The following is a 20,507-nucleotide window of genomic DNA, read 5'->3' on the forward strand; positions in this document are numbered from 1 at the left end:
GACGAATGTGAGGATTGGAAAAGACATCATTAATGTAAAATATAACAGCAGAATATTCCTAAGATAAACGCAGTCAAAATTTGAACGAAAAGAATGATCTTATAATATGATATAATTAATATAATTTTAATATAATTTTATTTATATGTTTTCTGTGCATCTCTTGATTTGTCTAAGAAAAGTAATGCTATTCAAATATAATCTGTTAAATTAATGTAAAAAGTGAGAATTTTTATATTTTTTATATTAAATATAATGATTTCATATAAAATTATGTTAATAAAAAATAGAATATTATATTTGCAGGTGATTACATTGAATTTGTGTAATTTTAAATTATATAAATTTAAAATTATTAAAATATCAAGAATTTAAAAAATTTGCTTTTAAGAAAATAAAAAAAGACTATTATCTATTAAACATTGAAAACTTGTGATTATCTAATAAGAGTTTAAATTTGAGTGTGATGAAATTTTTGTTTTACTATACATTTCCATTACTATTGCCAAATTAAAAATATCGAAATTCATTTTAAAAAGCAAATATTAAAGTACGGGAGACATTTTAAAAAGCAATTATTAAAGTACGTGAGACATTTTGCGAAACGATTAGGATACAAATCACACTATTTATAAATAAATAGTTTATAGTTCGGATCGTTATCAGCATAATCAAAATATGTTAACGATGAATTATACCGTTACTGAATAATATGCAAAAGAATTATCAACAAGTGAACATTTATCTGTCAATGCTACACACGCGCGCATAGATAATATTTTATTATAATAATAATTTGCTGGTGCATATGTGAATAAATTTAATTCAATTTTCATCTCCATCTCAATATAATGAGATTTGATAATAAGATTGAAATTATACACAATAGTTTTTTTATTTTTACTTTCAATATATCATAACATTTTTAACCATGTTGTAAAAAAAAACCTAAATTTAATTTTATTTCTCCTGCATGCGAAATATAATTATAATGTATAATTATAATTATAATATATATGTCCACAGATAAATGCATTTATAACGGCGCAATACAATATAAATATGTAATATCATCATTGTTTGTATGAGATAAAGAGAAGTTATATACATATATAACTTAAGTAAAAGTTCCAATTATGATTAATTACATGAAAAAAGTACCTCACAGAGCCTTCATCTTTAAGTGTGCTTGAAAGTACTCGCCGTCTCCTTTGGTTGCTTGTTTGTTAATTTCCTTATGACGATCCCGGCTAACAATTTCCTCCAACACTTCTCCATCCCCTTTGATTAATCTTTATCAAAAGATAATTAATTTTAGTAGACATATATAAAACGTAAAAGAAAATATAATGCTAGAGATCGAGATAAAAAAAAAATTATAAAATTTTTATATTAGTTTCATTATCTTGTCCTATATTACTTTACAATATATTCACCTGTATCTTCCAGTTTCTTGGTCATAAATTCTGCGAATCATATTCTGCCTCTTTTCCCATTCCTCCTTTGTCATAGGCGCCATAGCCTTTGCTTTTTCCATTACTTCGGGTACAACTTCCTTTGTACTCTCCCTTTTACCGGATCCTTGAATCTCTTTATTCTCTTTAGATTTTTTCTTACTATGTCCCTTTTTCTTAGATGTAGATTTTTTCAGCTTCTTCTTTAATTTCTTCTTCATCCGTTTCTTCTTCCGCTTTTTCATAGCCTTCTTTAATTTTTTAGCTTTCTTCTTAGCTTTCTTTTGCTTTCTTTCATCTTCCGAGCTATCGGTACTGCTGCTGCTACTACTGCCAGTAATGTCGCCGCCGCCGCCGCTGCTGCTGCTGCTGCTACTGGAGCTGCTACTGCTACTGTTGCTACTACTGCTACTACTACTACTGATACTGGAGGAGCTAGAAGTAGACAAAGATCTCTTTCTTTTCAATTTTTTACGACTTGGCTGACTCTTGTCGCGCGAAATTCCTTTTTTCTTTTCTCTTTCTTTCGCTTGTTCAATTATTTCCGTATTATCTTTTATCGAATCGAGACTTTCCGTCATTAAGGTAGCTCTCGATTGATTCATTCGCTCTTTTGAACTGTCTTCTCGTACAGACTGACTAGTTGCATTTCTACCGGTACTTTTATAATAATCTTGTAATCTTGATCTGCCGTAACTAGATGTTCTTTCGTAATTTCTGTTGTTGTGTCTATTATAATAATTGTTATACGTGTCCCTTCTATTTCTATCATAATAATTCTGACGCCTATAAGGGCGTGAATTAAAATAACCATAATCTTTTTGATTATACGGAACGTGATTGTTATACCGTCTCTTGTTATACCATCTCTGATTATTACCATACTTGCCACCAAATCTTCTCTGCGAATCCATACCATTTTCGTATCTTTTAGTTTTGTACTCCATATCCTCATCTTTATCCCTTCTTTCTTTATGTACACTTCTCTCTGGACTCGAAGCGCTAGAAGAACTGGAACTATTGGAACTACTTCTACGCTTTGACTTTTTCCTCTTGTCCTTACTGCATATGTTTCGTCTCTTCTTATTTTTCTCAGAGTCGGTACTGGAAGAAGAAGCTGATCGTCTCTTCAGCTTGCCCTTTGTAGCTTTGACAGATGACTCTACGAGCTCGGCAGGTTTCTCTGGATTATTCATTATTACCGTACAATCTACCAACAAGAAAAACTTGGTTTAAAGTCAGTTTCATTCAATTAAGGTATTACAAATAAATATTGTAAATATTTCGCATAATTAAAAATTTTACATGACAATGATTGATAAAATTACTACATTTTCTGTAGCAATATCTCATGTTCATTACCAACAATGAAACATAATTGTGACTTGAAAAACATGCATCTTTACACAAATCGCAAAAAATTGGCCAACTTTTACGGAGAATTTCAGTGATGGGATGTTTACCTTTACCTACCTACTACAATACCGTTACGGAAGCAAAATCTAACCTAACTCTCGCTTTCTCTCTTTCCGTCGATCACAATCATCGTGCAAAATTGTCGCATGAAACGCGAGATATATTCTCGCCTCGCTCCTTCCAATTTGTCGATTGAAAAATTGATAATTTGCAAAAACGCGCTAAACATTTACTTATTTCATCAATTTCTAATCACTTTTTATACCTTCGTTTCGAAAAGCAAGAACAGCGCACACCGCACGCCGCACACCCACCGCAGTCTGCGAATCGTCGTGAAAGACCTGGATAGCCCGCTTGCCCGCTTGATATCACGGTATGCGAACATATGCAAACGACCGGCCAAACAAATGGGGTCGATTCGTCGATCACACTATTGAGTGAAAATTATAAAAGTGAGCAAATTTACTAGATAGCCGAATGAAATTCGACTCCAAGATATATCACGACCAATGCGATAGATGAATTTCCTAATGTCGATAATGTCACACATCTGTATTGCCAATTAATGATAAGGTCGTACACTGTTTTACCAATTAATAGTAATATCTCACACAATCTGCATTCGATGTAGCATAACCTATTTTTCGCGATGGATGCGTGCATGTTACATATAATATATGTGTCAGAAGTTGGAATTATACACGCGCTTGAGAAGAATTTTATATTTCAAACTATGTTAAATTTAATTGAAAATAGATTCGGAGAAGGAAAAGAGGGGCAGAAAAGCCTAATCGGATAAGGTAGGTATAATCGATAATTTTTATACTTTCGATTTCGTCGCTCGCTTCGATTTCTAAAAAATATCGATTATGCCGCAATAAATGCACATTTGGCTTATGCTTGATACAAATCTCTGTAGTAAGTGTTTATACAATCACATATTAATTAGTATGTAAATGATATAATACATTGATTGAATAAATTTTTAAAAAAGTACATATATATGTATATATAAATTTTTTTGTCATATATATATATATATATATATATATATATATATATATGTATATATATTGTGTGCTCTTCGTCGACGTTAAAAAATGGCGCAATTGGAACCAAAATGTTGCTGCAAAGACAAAGTAACCTTTCATCGTTATTACGTATATGTAAATCGTTGCTTTATTATTGTTAATTATCATGCATTATATTTGACAATATAGAAAAGAAACACATTTTTATATTATTATTTATATACAAATACTCGGCAATTGGTATAAAAAAGATGTTACGTTTCCTTATTAATATATAAAGATAATTAATAAGAGCAGTCTCCCTCTCTCTCTCTCTCTATTTTCTTTATATTAAATATTTTATGTACGTTAAATTCGATCGCGTAATAAAACGAACTTCTCAAACACAAAATGTAATCGTGTGTTGAAAGATTTAATTTGATTTCGCAAGACAAATTTATAATCGGTATATTTACAAATATCCTTCCACTCTTTGAACGATATCTCAATATTGCTAATATTGCTAATTAACTGCAAAATGTGTCTTTGGGTTATCGATAAATTTCATTAAAATCATTGTCATTAAAATTTATGCAAATATCTATTTTCCGATATTTAAATATTTGACGTCAATCATTCGTGTCAAAGGAAGAGGGAGAGAGAGAGAGAGAGAGAGAGAGAGAGAGAGAGAGAGAGAGATCATTTATAATAAAAAAAATATCTTTAGTTTAATACGCTTTCCAATATGTATTCCAACTGTTGTTAAGATCAAAAATATGTTAAATTTACTAAACTAATTGTAAAATTTAAAGAATTGCTTAATTAACAGTTGTTAATTTATTATCTCTAAATACATGTTTTAGTGAAAATTTTTACATCGATCTTTGTAACATGTTTACAGATTTCATTATCCACAAAATGTACCGAACTCGATCCTGCTCTCTCTTTGGAATTACAAAAAATCATCGAGGCGATTGTCATATCTGGAAGAGGATTGTTAGCTTGCGACGAGTCACCTACAAATCTGGGTCAGAGGTTTCAAGATCTCGGTATAGAAAACACCGAAATCACAAGATGTGCTTATCGAGAAATGTTGCTGTCCTCGGATAAGGTCGCTACAAACAACGACGGTCAAAGTCTTATTGCACAGGAGAAAAACATGACGCAATAGATTCTAAATAGCTTCAATCATAGTAGTATTTAGGAATATAGCGAACAATAATTAATAAATTAACGCATTTGAAAAATTTATTCTCGACAAATATTATGACAACATAAGCATAAAATAATTAAATATATAAAAATTAATCAATTTCTTTTTAAATATTAATATGTATAAATTTGTTATATAATTAATTAATTTTTATTATAAAAAACGTGTTTATTACCCAGGAGTGTGTAAATATATATCCTCTTGAACTATATATAAATAATATTAACGAATATATATATATTTATTTATTATTAAATTTATTATTAATTATATTTCTCTCTAAATTAATATACAATTTTAATATAGTATAACATTTATAAAATTATAATATTTGTAACCTCGTATGCTTTCGATGTTTTAGTCTCAGCTCTCTCAATATATAAGTGGCGTGATTCTGCATCATGAAACAATCTATCAGAAAACGTCAAAAGACGTGGAATTTGCAGAGTTATTGCGTCAAAAGAACATTGTAGCCGGAGTCAAGGTCGATCGAGGCTTGGTTCCGCTCTTTGGTACCGAGGACGAGAAAACTACGCAAGGTCTGGATGACTTATGGGAAAATTGTATTCGCTATAAAAAGGAGGGCTGCCATTTCGCCAAGTGGAGATGCGTTTTTTCAATTTCGGAACGATGTCCCAGTCAATTGGCGATGAACACCAATGCAAACGTCCTCGCGAGGTGTCTGACCACTTTGATATTCACTTTGATATGTATATATCACGACTGGCAAGCTCGTAAAAATTCATGTGGGCGTTGTGTTGCGCAATAAATTTCATCAAGCATGTATGTCATAAAATCTACATACACATATCGCTCTTTTCACGTTTGTAACGATACGATCATGTTTTTGTGCAATTTGTATATAAAAATTTGAAATTTAATAAAATTGTAAAAGCGACAATTTACGTATGGAAATTGCATAGAACAGTTTGAGAAACAGTTGTTGCGCAACATAAAGTTTCCGTTGTGTAATGCGTAACATATTTTTGCCGGTGTATTTTCGAATATCTCGTGTTATTCAGGTTTGCCAACATCTGTCAGAGCGCGCGAATGGTTCCCATAGTAGAACCGGAAATATTGAACAACGGCGAATACGATATAAATCGAGCTCTGCGAGCTCATGAAGAGATGCTGTCCATTTTATTCCGTACACTGAACGAGCATCGCGTGTACCTCGAAGGGATGGTTTTGAAACCAGCAATGGTGTTGTCTGGAATTCAAAATCCAAGATGCACATCACAGGTGTCATTTAATAAACTTTAATAAGATAAAGCATACATACAATGATATTTTTTCTCCTAAAAACATGTATCTTTTTATTTAATATTTCTTTAAAAAATATAAATTATAATAAATTGATTAAAATACTTTATTATAAATATAAATTAATGATTAATTGTTTTTAAACTTAAAATTAAACTTTTTTAATTAAAAATTCTATATATTTAATTAATACTGTGTAAATTGTCGATGTATTAATATTCGCAAAAGTTGCATTATAGATTGTCGCTGAATATACGTTAAAAGCACTACGAAGAACAGTTCCCGCAGCGGTTCCGGCAATCTTTTTTCTAAGCGGTGGTCAAAGTGATGAAGAATCTGTACTAAATCTTAATGCAATTAATATGCACGATGATAGGAAAATATGGAGACTCAGTTTCTGTTACGGACGTGCTCTGCAGGTGCATCAAAATTCATGTTCAATTTGTTTTTTTAAATAATTAAATTTACTTAATAGCATTTTTCGTCATAAATTCTTTTGACAAAATTGAAGATGGTAAACGGTAAAAAAATATCTATGCAACAGAGAGAACGCAAATAATTTGAAACATCTTGTAATAAACTTATATTAAATCTTGAGAAATATTAAAACTTAATATTTTTGAAACTTATCTGTTTTATTGTAGAATTTAGCGATGAAAATTTGGAAAAACAATCCGGAAAATGTAAATAAAGCTCAAGCAATCTTTCTCGAAAGAGCCAAGTTATGCTCCGAAGCATCTTTAGGAAAGTTACAATTTGGAGAGGACAATACGTGTATTCGTAGTGTCAACGAAATTATTTGATCGTAAGAACATTAGAAAAATCAAATCAATTAGATAAGATAAAGGACAGATTTATTTTTTATTATTATACACAAAGCACAATTTTACAAGCACATTTTTTTATATAAAAAATGATAAAGGATAAAACTATTTCCCGCATCATATTTTTTGTTGGGATAAATAATTAAGCTTTTTCACGTTTTTTCTCGTCCGGAAAGTATATTCTCTATTAAATAAAAAACTGAAACGCATTTATATACGTAATATGATACATATCTTTTATCATCTTTTTTATCTTCGGTGATCTAAAATTGTACAATTGCCATAGAGACGCATATATATTCAGTGTTTGACTATGAATAATGATAAACTATTTTGCACGCATAACGTTAAGACGGCGTAATATGCTTATAAAATTATCATTTTTCACTCAAAATATCATTTTTATCCAACTTTACACGTATAAAAAAATTGAATAGCATAAACATGTTTATATCTTTCTATCCTTCTCTATTGCATTCAACATTATCAACTTGTATAAACATTTTCATATATTTAGTAATATAAAGAAAATTTCGAATACATTGAATAAATATGATGTGAAAAAATTATGCAATAATCCTAAGAAATTGTATCATTTAAAGTTTACTGGCAGATAAGATGAAAAAGAGTATCTAATCGAGCTCATTTTATCAACAGACTTATCACACGCGATATGACAGTTTGACGTATGAAAAAAGAAGGCACGTCCCGACGATACTAAGTTATACATCAACAGATTCATCAATCTTTAAAAATGTTTAGAAAATGCACTCGTCAGTTTCAATGAATGTCGAACAAGGTGCCCTTGACTGACCTTTAAAGTGGCGGTTCTCAGCGCGAAGCTCTTGTGCTTGGACTTGCCTGTTCATGTACTGGTCGATATGTCGTCATCCCCAACGATGCTCCAATGCCCTCTTTCCTAGATGGCTCATTCATCATGTGATATATGCCAGTAACGTAATAAGTGAATGTGCTGCAGAACAATGTCATTCAAGAAAATTTACTTTGGTATTACAAGACAGTTTTTAATTGAGCTTAGTTCATACATATATAATATGCATGTCCAATCATGTGATGAGATAATTAATCCATCTGATTAGCAATTGTCTTGAAATAATATTCATTAATGAGGACGAAATAAAATATTAATTGTAAATTAAATTTCAAATCTGTTTTTATCTCATATCAAATTTATTTTTTATTATTTTTTTTATTTGTGTATGTTTCATATCGTATGTATCTGTACATTTTTTCGAATTTTTATAATTATTATTGTTCATTTTTCAAATGAGTTCTAGAGAAATTGCATGAGAAATTTACATATTCTCCTTTTTAACTTTAGGTTTAAGATCAGACAAAATCACCGACCATCTGATCGCACGTTCGTCCGATACAAGTTGAGTACCCGCATAAACGAGAGAGCAAGAGCGCATGCGCGTGACAAATACACTCGCAATCAGAAAGCTTTGAAACCGACGACGGCTCGCATAGTCCCTCTCAGTCGCACTGCAACCGTCAGCTGAGTTGTACGTGGATTGACATACGTGCACGATTTCCTCACACGATCGAATTCACATTTCCACAAGCAGGTGAGTCTTGGTCTGCTCGGGAAAATTCCATGTCTTTTTATGGATATCATTTCGTACCGTTTCGAGAGAAATATTTGATATTTTACACTTGAATTTACCTATAACGACCTTTGACCTTGACTGACATTTGATCGTCATCAATGTTGCGTACGTCTCTTGTCCGCTTGTTAATTGATCAGTATTAATCGACGTGTGTCAACATTTGCCTCTCCTCGAAATCTTAATACTTTACTTAATACGTCACTCCTATTACTCCGGCTCCAGGATTTTTATACACGCACGCGCGTTGTGCACGCGTGACCTATCATGTGCGAGCGTGCGGGAGATATTTTTGCAATACGCAAACTCTATGCATCTCATACGCATCTCTTGTCATACATAGTGGTCGAATCGAACTCTGTAAAATTTTATTCATAAAGTCAAATATAAATGCTACACAATGATATGATATGATGATATTAGATGCGAGATAAAAATATTTTTCAATACAATATACTTTAATTGCCTTCAATAAATACATATGTTAATTTTATGCGTGTGTCTGTAGCAAAATTTAAATTCATTGAAATTGTATGTCAATTTCATTCTTTAAATTTCTCAATTAATTGCTACGAACTTGATGTAGAGTACATGATCGATAAGAAAGATTCGTATATACATAGCGATAAAATATTTCATGACTATCGTGAAATGTAATTGTATTTCTTTCAAAAAATGCCCAAATCTCGATGTATAAGAGGAAATTTGTCAAATTTCTTTCTTGTTTAATTTATAATAAAACGGGAATAGCAAGAATATTTAGTTTTCTATAATTTGTTAATGATTTTTAATGACGTGTTAATAAATGCGCGGTATTTATGCTCGACAGTAAAAATGTACATTTTATTACATATAAAAATGTATGTATATTATATATGAAAAATTATACTAAATTACTAAATATAATAATAATAAAATTATATCAAATATTGATTTGACTCGCGCAAAAAATTGAATATAATTTTTTATTTAGAAAAATTGACTATATTAAAAAAAATAGATTTTATGTTTTTAGGACAACTTTAAGGCTCACGACATTGTAAATAAAATACTTATATATACATACATACCAATTAAATGCAATACCGAATTAAACATTTTGCTATTCTATCGCATAAAGTGTTGAGAAGCTACTTATTTGTGCTTTAAAGAATTTTATATCAAAAGTACATACAATTTTTTGACGAAATTGCGTCATTTATCTGAAAGCCGGAAAAGCCGTCTTCTCGCATGCAGTTGAGCACGTTCACCTTCGTACACAGTAACACACTAACACGTGGTTCTGGAAGGGCACACATTCCGTTATACGCGATCGATAACTAAAAACTTGAGCGACAAAAACAGCGATAAAGGAGTCATAATACAATAAAAACACGAACTCATAGAACTTGATAAATTAATTTGCAATCGCGATATATATAAAATACATATATAAAAATTATCAGTGGACAAATACTAAATACTAAATATTTATGCAATGCAGCATCTATAGGCATGCATAAACATGTTGAATGTTATTTTGACAAAAGATAGTCACGTGCAAATCGAATTATTAGCGAGTATATGCATTAAGGCAAGACAATTGGCATGTATGTATGCATGCGCGAGTGCCCTCAGCTGGAAATAAACCATTATATATACCATTATTAATTCTTTCGGTATATTTTTATAAATATACATGATTAAAATTTTAATTATTACGTTTGCAATTAGCATTTTATATTTTTGTATATCTTGTAATAACTTCAAAACATTAAGAAAGAGAGGGAAATGATCATTTCCTTTTTTAACATGTTACAATTAAATTCGATAATTACAGAATATATCGGTGTTAAAAAGTCCTCTTTTCAACTGAGAAAAAATGGAGAAGACAACAAATTGTACTTATTGTTAGAATACTATAACTAGATACTCGTTAAACATTGATGTATATTTTTTTTACAAATGCAAATTTTTCAGTTTTCAGAAAAAGTAGACTACGTATATGAAAATTGTCGCTATTTCACATCAATAACATAAGTTACTTCAAGTTTGAACAATTTTATTTGACAATTCTTACTTTCACTTTGCACTTTCCTCTGATATTTATAGAGCGATAATGTTATTATAAAACTACTATCGGTGTAAATATATCGCTATGTAAATTGCTATGCGTTGGGCAAGTTATCAACTTGTACGTAACGCTATACGCATTTGTTTTCTCCAATGATGCAATTCGTATCCGAATTTTGACGAAAAAGACTTTTGCCGCTTTAAAAATTTGTTACGATACCGAATTTATATTTTGTTCCCATACAACTCAAGTCCTAAATTAATTGTCAATAATTGTCAATTCTTAAAACTAGATGCGCGTCGAGTCCTAAGGCAATTTTAATAAATGAGATGCGAATGATAGGGCTTACCTAGTTAGTCGATCTGTTTACGAAGTCGGCATCGCGAACTTTATAAACGCACTGCGTACTCCGAATCTAGCGAATACGTACGGTATTCAAGTTGCTCGACGTTGAACCTTTTCTAATCAGGAAATACGGCGCAAGCGTATTTCGCGTAAACCTCCACGTCGGTCAACCGCAGTGTCCTTCCACCTTCCAGTGTCCCTCCAGCAAACCTTCCTTACATATACGTATATTGACTTATCAAATAGAGACTTGGTTTGCAAACGTAAAAAAAGCCGCGACAAACCGTTGCTCCAAAAGTCGCTTCCCATAGTCGAGTCTTATGATCATGACAATTATCAATATAAGACGGCAAGGATGATGGGTATATATAATTGAGCAGGTATGATCAGATATGTATGTCCGATTCGACATGCGCGTGACTTAGCAAACATCTTTATATCGCATTGCGCCACGAAAGCGATTTGCGCAAGATTATGTAACACATGCAACGCAAACTTAATATATGTTTCGGACACCAATTTATATCGAAATATATCCTCAATAATAATTATGCATGATGTGACATTATCACGTGCAAATAATTTGTCATTGATTTAATTTAAATCAAAATTTTTTATCAAAATTAAGCTTGACAATTTTTGCATTTGAAATAAATGTTTCATTAAAAAATTTTAGATAAATAACAGACATGAAATATAATAAATAATAACATAATGTAATTATGCCCTCATATTTACTCATCACTATGCACGGAAACTTTAGCGCTTGTGATCCAACTCCGAGTAGTTATTTTGGGTAGTTTATAACTGTCTCGCATAATAAAGATAAAAATAGCAGTTTTCGTCGGAACTTTTTGTCGGAGACAGTGATCGAGGATTTAGTTTGTTCGATTCGATTATGTCTACGCTAATATTTTCAAACGATGAATTACATTCTCTTTTCAAGTATTTAATTATTTTCTAATTGAATCCGTTATCGCTCACATAAATTTCTCAATGTCTTCTCCTATATGTACATGTTTATTTTAATATTCAGCAACACTTTGTACGAAAAATGTTTGATTGCACATGTATGAAAATCTATATAACTCTTTAAACTTGCGATTAATTCAATTAATTAACAAAGAAAGGAAAATTAAATTTTGGCCAAATCTCGAAGCACATAAATTGCATCATATTTGTAACGAGCAAAATGATTTTTACTTAATAATCGCGTGTAAAAATACAATTAAATGTACAAATGGACAAAATTAAATTTTCGAAATTTAGCTCACCATTTCATAGCGATTCTTGTCACAGTTGCAAGCGGATATGTTACTTTACACTCCCTTCAGCCTCATATTTCTTCGTAACCATAAATTCTCATCTTTAATCCCGCCATGGATACATTCTAGAAAGTTTTTCAAAACAACAAGAATAAGCATAGCGATGTTTCTCTTCGCGTCGCGCATATAAATTATAAATTTATAATTACAACATTATAATCGACAAAGCATCGAAATTACTCAACAGTCTTGGGAAAAAGTTTTGCATTAAACTGATCGATCTTATTAAGCGACTGTAATATTGAATAATTTTTCTCTCTCTTATTATAAATTTTAATCACATGTCACCGAGACAAAAGTCTCTTTTTAGATAAAAACGGAGCAGAGAGATTGGCAACTTGACGGAATAACGATACGAAATTATCGATATCGATCCACGGGGGGAGGGAACAGTTAAGTGTCAACGCGGTGCGCGTTTCGCTCGAAGGAGATTGGCCGATGCCGGCGGTTCAAGTTGTAAGAGCGAATTCAGGGTGAACTCTGGCAGGGAGAGCGCGCGCACCGAGAACGTCTGCGCGTGCTGCATTGCGGCTAGCCGGTCCTCTCTCACCCTCTCGGCAGCACGGCGGTGCGGGACGCGCCATCCCTGCTCGTCCTCTCGCCTTTCTTCGATTCCCCTGTCTTGCGGTGCACGGCTGCGGTGCATTGCAGGACCAGGTACAACACCCATCCGCCATCCCTTTCCCCTTCCTCGGCGAACGGGGGTGGAATGCATCGCGGGATAAAACGGCGAGGCGACAGTCGGCGAGTCGCAGCCGTACGAGACGCGCTCGCGGATTCGTTCGCTCGAGAAACGCAACGCGACGAGATGTAGTCGAGTAAAGAGATATCAAGCCACCCGCGCGCGGGGGCTCGCCACCCCGTAATCGGCGCGTTTATCTTCTCAATTTTCTCTCTCTTAGTTTACTCCCGGTCTCTCTTTCTCTCGTCGTATCGGTGTTTGATTCGTCGATTATTCAAGATTCTCGATTAAATTGCTCGTTTCGCCGCGCGCGAAAAGAAAACGAACGCCGCGAACCCATCTGGGAAATGATAAGCAGCGGCGCGCTCGACAACGGTAGATGTAGACGTAGACGTCCTGACGATCGTTCTCTATGATTGCAACAACATTGTCGGCCGCGTTATCATCATCATCGCCGCGTAAATCCGACGACGCGAGATGCGTCGAGACGCTACGCATTCCGGTTCACGCTCGACTATGACGCCACGACGGAGCTGCCGCTTCTTCGATCATCCTGTCAAGTCCTCGAGAGAAATAAGACAGATATATAATCACGGGTTACCCCCGTGTGTGTGTTTGTGCGTGTGTATGTGTGTGACTTGACATAGGTGTTGAGATCAATAATATTTTCATTCCGCGATACGATCTTGCGGCTTTATTCATTAATATTGAAAGCGTTGTCTCGTCTACGTTTCATTAATTGGATGCGCACATTCCTGTTAAAATCCGCTAAAAGAGCACCCTACAAATCATCGAGTGGGTGAGTATAATTTCGGACCGTCTCTTGAATCGATAGATTGGCAACTTTAAGATATCGGTGTGGAATTACGTAAATTTTTTATTTATTTTTTTTTTTACCTATATTGGAGAGTGGACTATATACTAGATATTTATTAATGATTCGAGTTAATTTCTCAGCTAGCTTTCATCATATTTAATCATTCTCCGATTCATCGAAACGCAATTTAATCGACATCATCAAAATTATTGCCAAGAATAGCTTAATCGCTACGCTTGTATGCGATAATTGTGACTAACAGAGCGCTAATTTATTTACAGAAAATGGTAGCAGAAAAGTACGATACCCTCGAACCCGAGCTGAAGGAGGAACTACGCGCGATCGCCCAGCAGATCGTGGAACCCGGCAAGGGTATCTTGGCCGCCGACGAATCGACCTCGACGATTGGCAAACGTCTTCAGAGTATCAATGTTGAGAACACCGAGGAAAACCGCAAGGCTTATAGACAACTTCTTTTTACCACAGCGAAGGTGCGTCCGATTCATGGTGGAGAATTTGCACAAAAAAAATACTGCTTTCAGTGAGAGAGAAAATATATTCAAATTTATATTGCATATATACAGGGTGTTTACTGCGCTCTACCTCCTCACAAGCATTTGTATATAATACTCTGAGACACCCTGCATATATAACATCTAAACATGTTAAAGTCATCTCAAAGAATTTTTTAAATTTTCGCTTGCGCAAAATATAATGATTTTAATATATAAAATTCCCTCTTCTCCCCAGGATGCCATCGGACAACACATCTCCGGAGTGATCCTCTTTCATGAGACCCTCTATCAAAAGGCCGACGACGGCACGCCATTCGTCGAGTTACTAAAACAACGTAACATCATCCCCGGCATCAAAGTCGACAAAGGTATCGTTCCGCTATTCGGCACGAATAACGAATGCACAACCCAGGGTCTCGATGATCTTCAGCAACGTTGCATCCAGTACAAGAAGGACGGCTGCCACTTCGCCAAATGGCGATGCGTGTTGAAGATTACAAAGGACACGCCGAGCAAACTTGCTATCCTGGAGAATGCCAACGTGCTGGCCCGCTATGCCTCCATCTGTCAGAGCGCTAGGATTGTACCGATTGTCGAGCCTGAAATCCTTCCTGACGGTGACCATGATATTGTGCGTTGCGAACAGGTTACGGAAGAGGTCCTTGCGGCCGTTTACAAGGTGCCGTTTGTCTTTACATTATTTGAAAAAGAAGATTGCAAACAACGAGTTTGTTTTAACGAGATTTTCATTATCATTTCCTATATTAATGACACTAGATTTTAAATCGAGAGACTTTTATTACATGAAAAATATCTAATAATCTTTTAAGAACCTTACAAGATTGTTTTGATAATCACTTGTATACTTGAAAAGTCGTAATCTTTTAACATTTTCAAAATATGACTGATTGTTGAGATATTTACCACTCGTATTATATATAGTACAATAAATTTTGATAACATGTATCTCAATTTTCAGGCACTCTCAGATCACCATGTATATCTCGAGGGAACGCTGCTCAAGCCAAACATGGTGACGCCGGGTCAGAGCTACTCGACGAAGGCGACTCCCCAGCAGATTGCCGCCGCTACGGTGACGGCGTTGTTGCGCACCGTGCCAGCGGCGGTACCCGGTATCACCTTCCTCAGCGGTGGTCAATCCGAGGAGGAGGCATCGGTCAATCTAGATGCTATCAATAAGTTTCCGGCAAAGAAACCTTGGGCGTTGACCTTTAGCTACGGACGCGCTCTTCAGGCTTCCGTGCTTCGCGCTTGGCAAGGCAAAGCCGATCAGGTCCCCGCCGGCCAGCAGGAGTTGCTTAAGAGAGCAAAGGTAAAGGGTGGTGAACACATGATGAAACGTCACCAAGTTTCTCATTTTATCGAAACGTTAATTTACAGACGAAAAATTCGTTATAATCGTTATTATAACTCTCATACTATTGCAATTTCTGGACAATATCATATTATTTCTTATTTATTATCAATTTGTGAAATCAATTTGCTTTCGATAAATAAATAATATATATAATTAACGCGCGGAGAGTAGAATATAGTAGAAAATTAAAAATTTATTTTTTCGAGAATATTTTGATTAAATAATAGAAATTCCTTATTCTTGGCGACACTTTATTAAATATTTCTATGTAATTTATCCTTACAGTAATTGAAAGAGTTATAGTAATTACAGTATTTTAAATTATAGATTGCACGTGTAAATTTGAATTTACACCATTTGTTAATTGCTTTATTTATATTTTAAATTTATATTTTTTTATTCAGCTTTCATTTATTCATTTACTCTTTGTGTCTATGTATAACTGTCACTAACTGTTTGCCTTTCGACTTCTGTGTTTTACTTTTCAAAATAATTCTGTTTTTACATTGTTGAATCATCTTTGCACTTTTATTTCTTGTATATGCTCAATGCAAGTAGTTTTCTTTTAGAAAAAAAATCTTGTAATCTGTACTAATTAACTGTAATTTTTGACCACCTAATCCGTACCTATTTTGCATGCTACGTAATATATGCTTGTTTAGGCAAACACTGCAGCTTGCCAAGGCAATTACATTGCTGGCAGCATTTCTAGCAAAGCCGCTGGCATTTCTCTCTACACCAATACTCTCGACTTCTAAAAACAAAAAAAAATCATTTGTTTGCATTTTCTATGGTGGTAAGTATAATGAGTCTTAATCGTGAATACTATCTTTTCTTGCAATCTTTATCCTTTAGCCATTCGCTGTAATGAATAATCGATTTTTAACTGTTTTTAACTGTTTTTCTCCCCTCACGATACGAAAATGTAATTTATGATATTTCTCGTAATAATGAGATTATGCTTATATTATTTTTTTATCGATGCAGCTGAAATAGTTTATTTGTTTAGTTGTTTATGTGTATGTGCACGTATATGTATGTATTATTTGTAATGCGCGTGTGTGCTCTTTTCTATTCTCATGAAAGAGAGAAACATTCAAGTTTTATAAATTATACAGTACATTGGAAGAGAGAGAACAATCGTAATTATATACAAAAATTTCTATATATAATATGTTCAAGAACTTTTAATTTAAATTTGTTGTTAATTAATTCTACCTCTTGAAATTCAATTAATATCACACATACAAGCACAATAAATTAAAGTTTTATAAAATTCTTATGAAATATTTGAGCCAAAAATGGCACAAACTTGTTTGCTATTGAATTTGTTCAGAAATGAAATTTTCTTTCATCTTGACATTTTATTTTGCAAATTTTGTTGAAAAACACGTTCACTGAGTATCAAAAGTAAAATTATGTCTTCTCTGTTTTCCAATAGGCTAACAGCGACTCGGCGCTAGGCAAATATGCAGGTGGTGTCACTGGCGCCGCGGGAGATGCAACACTTTTCGTCGCCAACCACGCGTATTAGATTGATTCGTAGAGAAATTTGATGTAAAAGAATATCATTAGAAACGTGAAATTAAACCATCGTTGGAAGTATTTTGCAGGATCATCGTCGTCATCGTCCTTCCTTTAAAATTGCGCGAAGAAGGAATTTTTCTCGAGGACGAACAAAACGCGCACAAAATTTTCAACACAAATTTTCACTTTTTTCCTCCTTTTAAACACAGATTATTTTTCATGGAAATAATCGTACATTTTTAAATCAAGTTTTAACCAGCCTTTTATATCCACGTAAAATCTTTTTACGTAAATTTCTGTCGATTGATTATAATTTTTAATTGGTTCTAAACCGTGTATAATTCGATTCGTCGCTCAAATCGATTTGATGAAATTTCACTAATAAAATTTATCCTATTGGGACAAACGCTATTGCTACTCAAAAGTCGCATGATTCACTAAAAAAAGGAAAATTATTATAAAGAAAAAATTTATAGATATTTCTTTTTAGTGTACTATAAAGATTTTCATTCGATATAAAGGTGACAGAATATCTATATAGTTCAATGTAGAAGACGAAAAACAAGGATAATATTTTTCCGATTTGATGTATTTATCTAATTTAATTTGACTACCATATTGGTTTAATGCTTCGTCTTGGAATTATATGGATTTCATTAGAAAATTTGCGCCGAAAATTGATAAATAGCTTCATATTAAATGTATGAAATATCGAGAATTCCTCGAATTAATTTTTGACATAATCATCCGCTTTAATTTTTGGTCAACAATGTTTATTTTCGCTACTGTTTCGATTCACCTAACAATCAATTTGACGAGATTCGATTCCAACAGCATTAAATGACCTATAAGGACGAAAATCGAAATGTTATACACCGAACGCGAGCAGATTCGATATATTATGATACTTATTATTATGATTATTATTCTATGATTATAAAAGAATAAATATATGTGTGCGTGTGTATATACACACATACATGTATATATTGTCAATGTCGTTACACGATATTCTACATGTATAAAATAAAAAGAAGCAAAAAGAACAAAAAAACAGAAATATGCAAAATAAAGCGAATATAATAAATGTTTATATTAGCGACTATGTCGAATATTATGAAATCATGCTATATTGTGTTATATCTATACTTATACGATATTACATGTATCTTGCATAGACACCTAAGTAATCTATATTGAGAATTATCTCGGTGTTATATATCTAAATATTTTCATTGTAATCTAGGTCACCAAATACAACTGTGGAGGGCAAAAAAATGCTTGATTTATTTGAAAAGTTTTCCTCAAAGTATCTTCAAGTGAGAATATTAAAACTTATAAATATTGATGAAAGGAATGTAATAATATAATAATGATAATAATAATATAACAGAATGAATTCTTTTCATATTTCATGCTTTGTACAAATGTTTAATATAGTAAGTATGAATCAAGGGTATTATCTTTTAGTTATAGAATGTAAAAGAAAGACAACGATACTCTACATCTCTATCTATTTTCTTCGCAACTGACGCGCATAGATTTTGGAACTTTGAAATTTGTAGATATAAAAGAGAAGCATAGCTGTGATAAGAATACGTTTGGAAATTTTGTCCATAGGGTAAACAAACGAGCAAGATTTCTTTGTGCCGATTGGTCACCTAGAAGCTACTGTAATCCACGGATAGTGTCCGAACGCATCCTAAAAAGGAGGGCAATGCACTATTGGAGAAATTCCGTCAAACGTCAAATGACGTCGGCTCGGACGGATATAAATATAAACACACCGAGAAAATCTATTAAATGTGCTAATAAACTTTATGAGTTAAATCCATGTGCTCCGAGAAATGCTCAATGATGAAAGAAGAGCTCGAAGTAGTGGAGCAGTTTTTTGGAGTGTACCTGCTGTATTGCACCAATCCAAAGTATCGGGGCAGAACGTATATAGGTTACACTGTAGATCCAAGGCGCAGGATTAAGCAACATAATGCTGGTAAAAAGCATGGTGGAGCTTGGAAAACTAGCCAGAAAGGACCATGGTAAGACACAAGGGGCTTTTTCTTGTTAAACGGCAAATTTATACAATCAATACAATCTATTTTCTAAATAAATTGATGAAATAAATTTTAACTTTCTATACATATATATATATTCTGAATTCCAACAATTTTTATTTTCAGGAACATGATCTTGATCGTTTATGGATTCCCTAATAGCACTTCTGCACTCAGAGTAAGTTTTCAGTGATAAAAAGTAAGTTGCGACTCATCTTTTAAAATAAATTTGTGTTTTAAATGTATGGCATTGCATTTTAGTTTGAATGGGCTTGGCAGCATCCACACGAGAGTAGACGGTTGAAACATATTCCCAAGAAGAAGTCAACGCAAACAAAGTTTGATTTCTGTTTGATAATCTTGTCTGAAATGTTAAAAGTTGGGCCTTGGCACCGCTTACCCTTGACATTACGTTGGTTGGATTATGAATTTTCTAAGAGATATCACGGATGTATATCTTTACCATTACACATGCCTATATGCTATGGTAAAGTTACCAGTTGTAAAATTAAGCCAACACAAGGAATAAAAACAGATAATATTTTGTCACAAGAATCAATATTTTGTTTCTTTTGTGACTCCAGTATGACAGAGAGAGATTCTGTCGCTTGTATAAAACCAAATTGCCTTTTGATTGCACACTTGATTTGTTTAGCAAAAGAATTCACCAAAAACGCAATGATCGTACCGATCGAAGGTACTTGTCCTACATGCAAAACTAATATTCTTTGGGGAGATCTTATAAGAAAGAAGAATGGATGCTATCAAAATCTCGAAAAGACTAATGCTGACTTTTCTTCCAGCGATAGTGACATTTAGTAGTATATTACATAATTATTTGTATATAAATATGAATTTTTACTTAATTTAATTTATTGTAGCAGAATAGCGGCAATCTCATCTATTACCTCATAAACATATCATTGAAAAATCATAAGAGAGATTGTGAAAATTATACATAAATATTTATTTTTATATATGTATACATGTGTGTGTGTGTATC

The 20,507-nt window shown here is 33.2% G+C and overlaps 4 protein-coding genes and 1 long non-coding RNA gene across 12 annotated transcripts; 3 read left to right on the forward strand and 2 right to left on the reverse strand.

The window, feature by feature from the left end:
• Positions 1–1,161: 1,161 nt before the first annotated feature.
• On the reverse strand, positions 1,162–3,386 carry LOC105249642 (NKAP family protein CG6066). 2 transcript variants are annotated; one of them, XM_011255254.3, is made up of 3 exons: positions 3,136–3,386; positions 1,437–2,664; positions 1,162–1,292 (listed from the first exon to the last, which is right to left on the reverse strand). In XM_011255254.3, the coding sequence occupies exons 2-3, from the start codon at positions 2,648–2,650 to the stop codon at positions 1,163–1,165; spliced, it is 1,344 nt and encodes a 447-aa protein (XP_011253556.1). In that variant the 5' UTR covers positions 2,651–2,664; positions 3,136–3,386; the 3' UTR covers position 1,162. The 2 variants fall into 2 exon arrangements, with proteins under 2 accessions (XP_011253556.1, XP_011253555.1); XM_011255253.3 differs by having other exon boundaries at positions 2,928–3,386.
• A 584-nt stretch (positions 3,387–3,970) lies between these two features.
• On the forward strand, positions 3,971–8,768 carry LOC105249639 (fructose-bisphosphate aldolase). Of its 3 annotated transcripts, XR_003123266.1 has the most exons (8): positions 3,971–4,009; positions 4,782–4,991; positions 5,455–5,771; positions 6,116–6,335; positions 6,596–6,775; positions 7,001–7,161; positions 7,943–8,188; positions 8,523–8,768. XR_003123266.1 is itself a non-coding variant. In XM_025412054.1 (7 exons), exons 1-6 carry the CDS (start codon positions 3,971–3,973, stop codon positions 7,157–7,159), a joined length of 1,125 nt encoding a protein of 374 aa, XP_025267839.1. In that variant the 3' UTR covers positions 7,160–7,161; positions 7,838–7,893. The 3 variants fall into 3 exon arrangements, 1 of the variants encoding a protein (XP_025267839.1); XM_025412054.1 differs by lacking the exons at positions 7,943–8,188; positions 8,523–8,768 and adding an exon at positions 7,838–7,893; XR_003123339.1 differs by lacking the exons at positions 3,971–4,009; positions 4,782–4,991; positions 6,596–6,775; ... (1 more) ...; positions 7,943–8,188; positions 8,523–8,768 and having other exon boundaries at positions 5,416–5,803; positions 6,116–6,273.
• LOC105249641 (fructose-bisphosphate aldolase) lies at positions 8,582–18,728 on the forward strand. Of its 3 annotated transcripts, none has more exons than XM_011255250.3 (6): positions 8,582–8,769; positions 14,312–14,521; positions 14,781–15,224; positions 15,525–15,878; positions 16,586–16,719; positions 17,365–18,728. In XM_011255250.3, the coding sequence occupies exons 2-5, from the start codon at positions 14,315–14,317 to the stop codon at positions 16,679–16,681; spliced, it is 1,101 nt and encodes a 366-aa protein (XP_011253552.1). In that variant the 5' UTR covers positions 8,582–8,769; positions 14,312–14,314; the 3' UTR covers positions 16,682–16,719; positions 17,365–18,728. The 3 variants fall into 3 exon arrangements, with proteins under 3 accessions (XP_011253552.1, XP_011253554.1, XP_011253553.1); XM_011255251.3 differs by lacking the exon at positions 8,582–8,769 and adding an exon at positions 13,271–14,012; XM_011255252.3 differs by lacking the exon at positions 16,586–16,719.
• LOC105249640 lies at positions 8,777–12,841 on the reverse strand. Of its 3 annotated transcripts, none has more exons than XR_889061.2 (5): positions 12,681–12,841; positions 12,481–12,596; positions 11,211–11,416; positions 9,983–10,090; positions 8,777–9,166 (listed from the first exon to the last, which is right to left on the reverse strand). It is a non-coding gene; the product is annotated as an uncharacterized LOC105249640 (long non-coding RNA). The 3 variants fall into 3 exon arrangements; XR_002192484.2 differs by having other exon boundaries at positions 11,211–11,420; XR_002192485.2 differs by lacking the exon at positions 11,211–11,416.
• A 123-nt stretch (positions 18,729–18,851) lies between the features above and the next one.
• LOC105249689 (structure-specific endonuclease subunit slx1) lies at positions 18,852–20,442 on the forward strand. The gene is made up of 4 exons (XM_011255344.3): positions 18,852–18,889; positions 19,071–19,489; positions 19,631–19,682; positions 19,766–20,442. Exons 2-4 carry the CDS (start codon positions 19,284–19,286, stop codon positions 20,321–20,323), a joined length of 816 nt encoding a protein of 271 aa, XP_011253646.1. The 5' UTR covers positions 18,852–18,889; positions 19,071–19,283; the 3' UTR covers positions 20,324–20,442.
• Positions 20,443–20,507: the final 65 nt, after the last annotated feature.

Source organism: Camponotus floridanus, unplaced genomic scaffold (genome assembly GCF_003227725.1).
Source record: "Camponotus floridanus strain SB8 unplaced genomic scaffold, Cflo_v7.5 scaffold1, whole genome shotgun sequence".
NCBI classification, from domain to species: domain Eukaryota; kingdom Metazoa; phylum Arthropoda; class Insecta; order Hymenoptera; family Formicidae; genus Camponotus; species Camponotus floridanus.

Bases quoted from the DNA above. Each gene is read 5' to 3' on its own strand.
- LOC105249642 (XM_011255254.3), bottom strand. From the start codon at position 2,650: ATGAATAATCCAGAGAAACCTGCCGAGCTCGTAGAGTCATCTGTCAAA. The intron at 1,293-1,436 runs GTGAATATATTG...CTTTTGATAAAG, and splicing joins CAAGAAACTGGAAGATACAG to ATTAATCAAAGGGGATGGAG.
- LOC105249639 (XM_025412054.1), top strand. From the start codon at position 3,971: ATGGCGCAATTGGAACCAAAATGTTGCTGCAAAGACAAA. The intron at 4,992-5,454 runs GTCGCTACAAAC...TCGATGTTTTAG, and splicing joins TGTTGCTGTCCTCGGATAAG to TCTCAGCTCTCTCAATATAT. The intron at 6,336-6,595 runs GTGTCATTTAAT...GTTGCATTATAG, and splicing joins ATCCAAGATGCACATCACAG to ATTGTCGCTGAATATACGTT.
- LOC105249641 (XM_011255250.3), top strand. From the start codon at position 14,315: ATGGTAGCAGAAAAGTACGATACCCTCGAACCCGAGCTGAAGGAGGAA. The intron at 15,225-15,524 runs GTGCCGTTTGTC...CTCAATTTTCAG, and splicing joins TCCTTGCGGCCGTTTACAAG to GCACTCTCAGATCACCATGT. The intron at 15,879-16,585 runs GTAAAGGGTGGT...ATGCTTGTTTAG, and splicing joins AGTTGCTTAAGAGAGCAAAG to GCAAACACTGCAGCTTGCCA.
- LOC105249689 (XM_011255344.3), top strand. From the start codon at position 19,284: ATGTGCTCCGAGAAATGCTCAATGATGAAAGAAGAGCTCGAAGTAGTG. The intron at 19,490-19,630 runs GTAAGACACAAG...TTTTATTTTCAG, and splicing joins ACTAGCCAGAAAGGACCATG to GAACATGATCTTGATCGTTT. The intron at 19,683-19,765 runs GTAAGTTTTCAG...ATTGCATTTTAG, and splicing joins ATAGCACTTCTGCACTCAGA to TTTGAATGGGCTTGGCAGCA.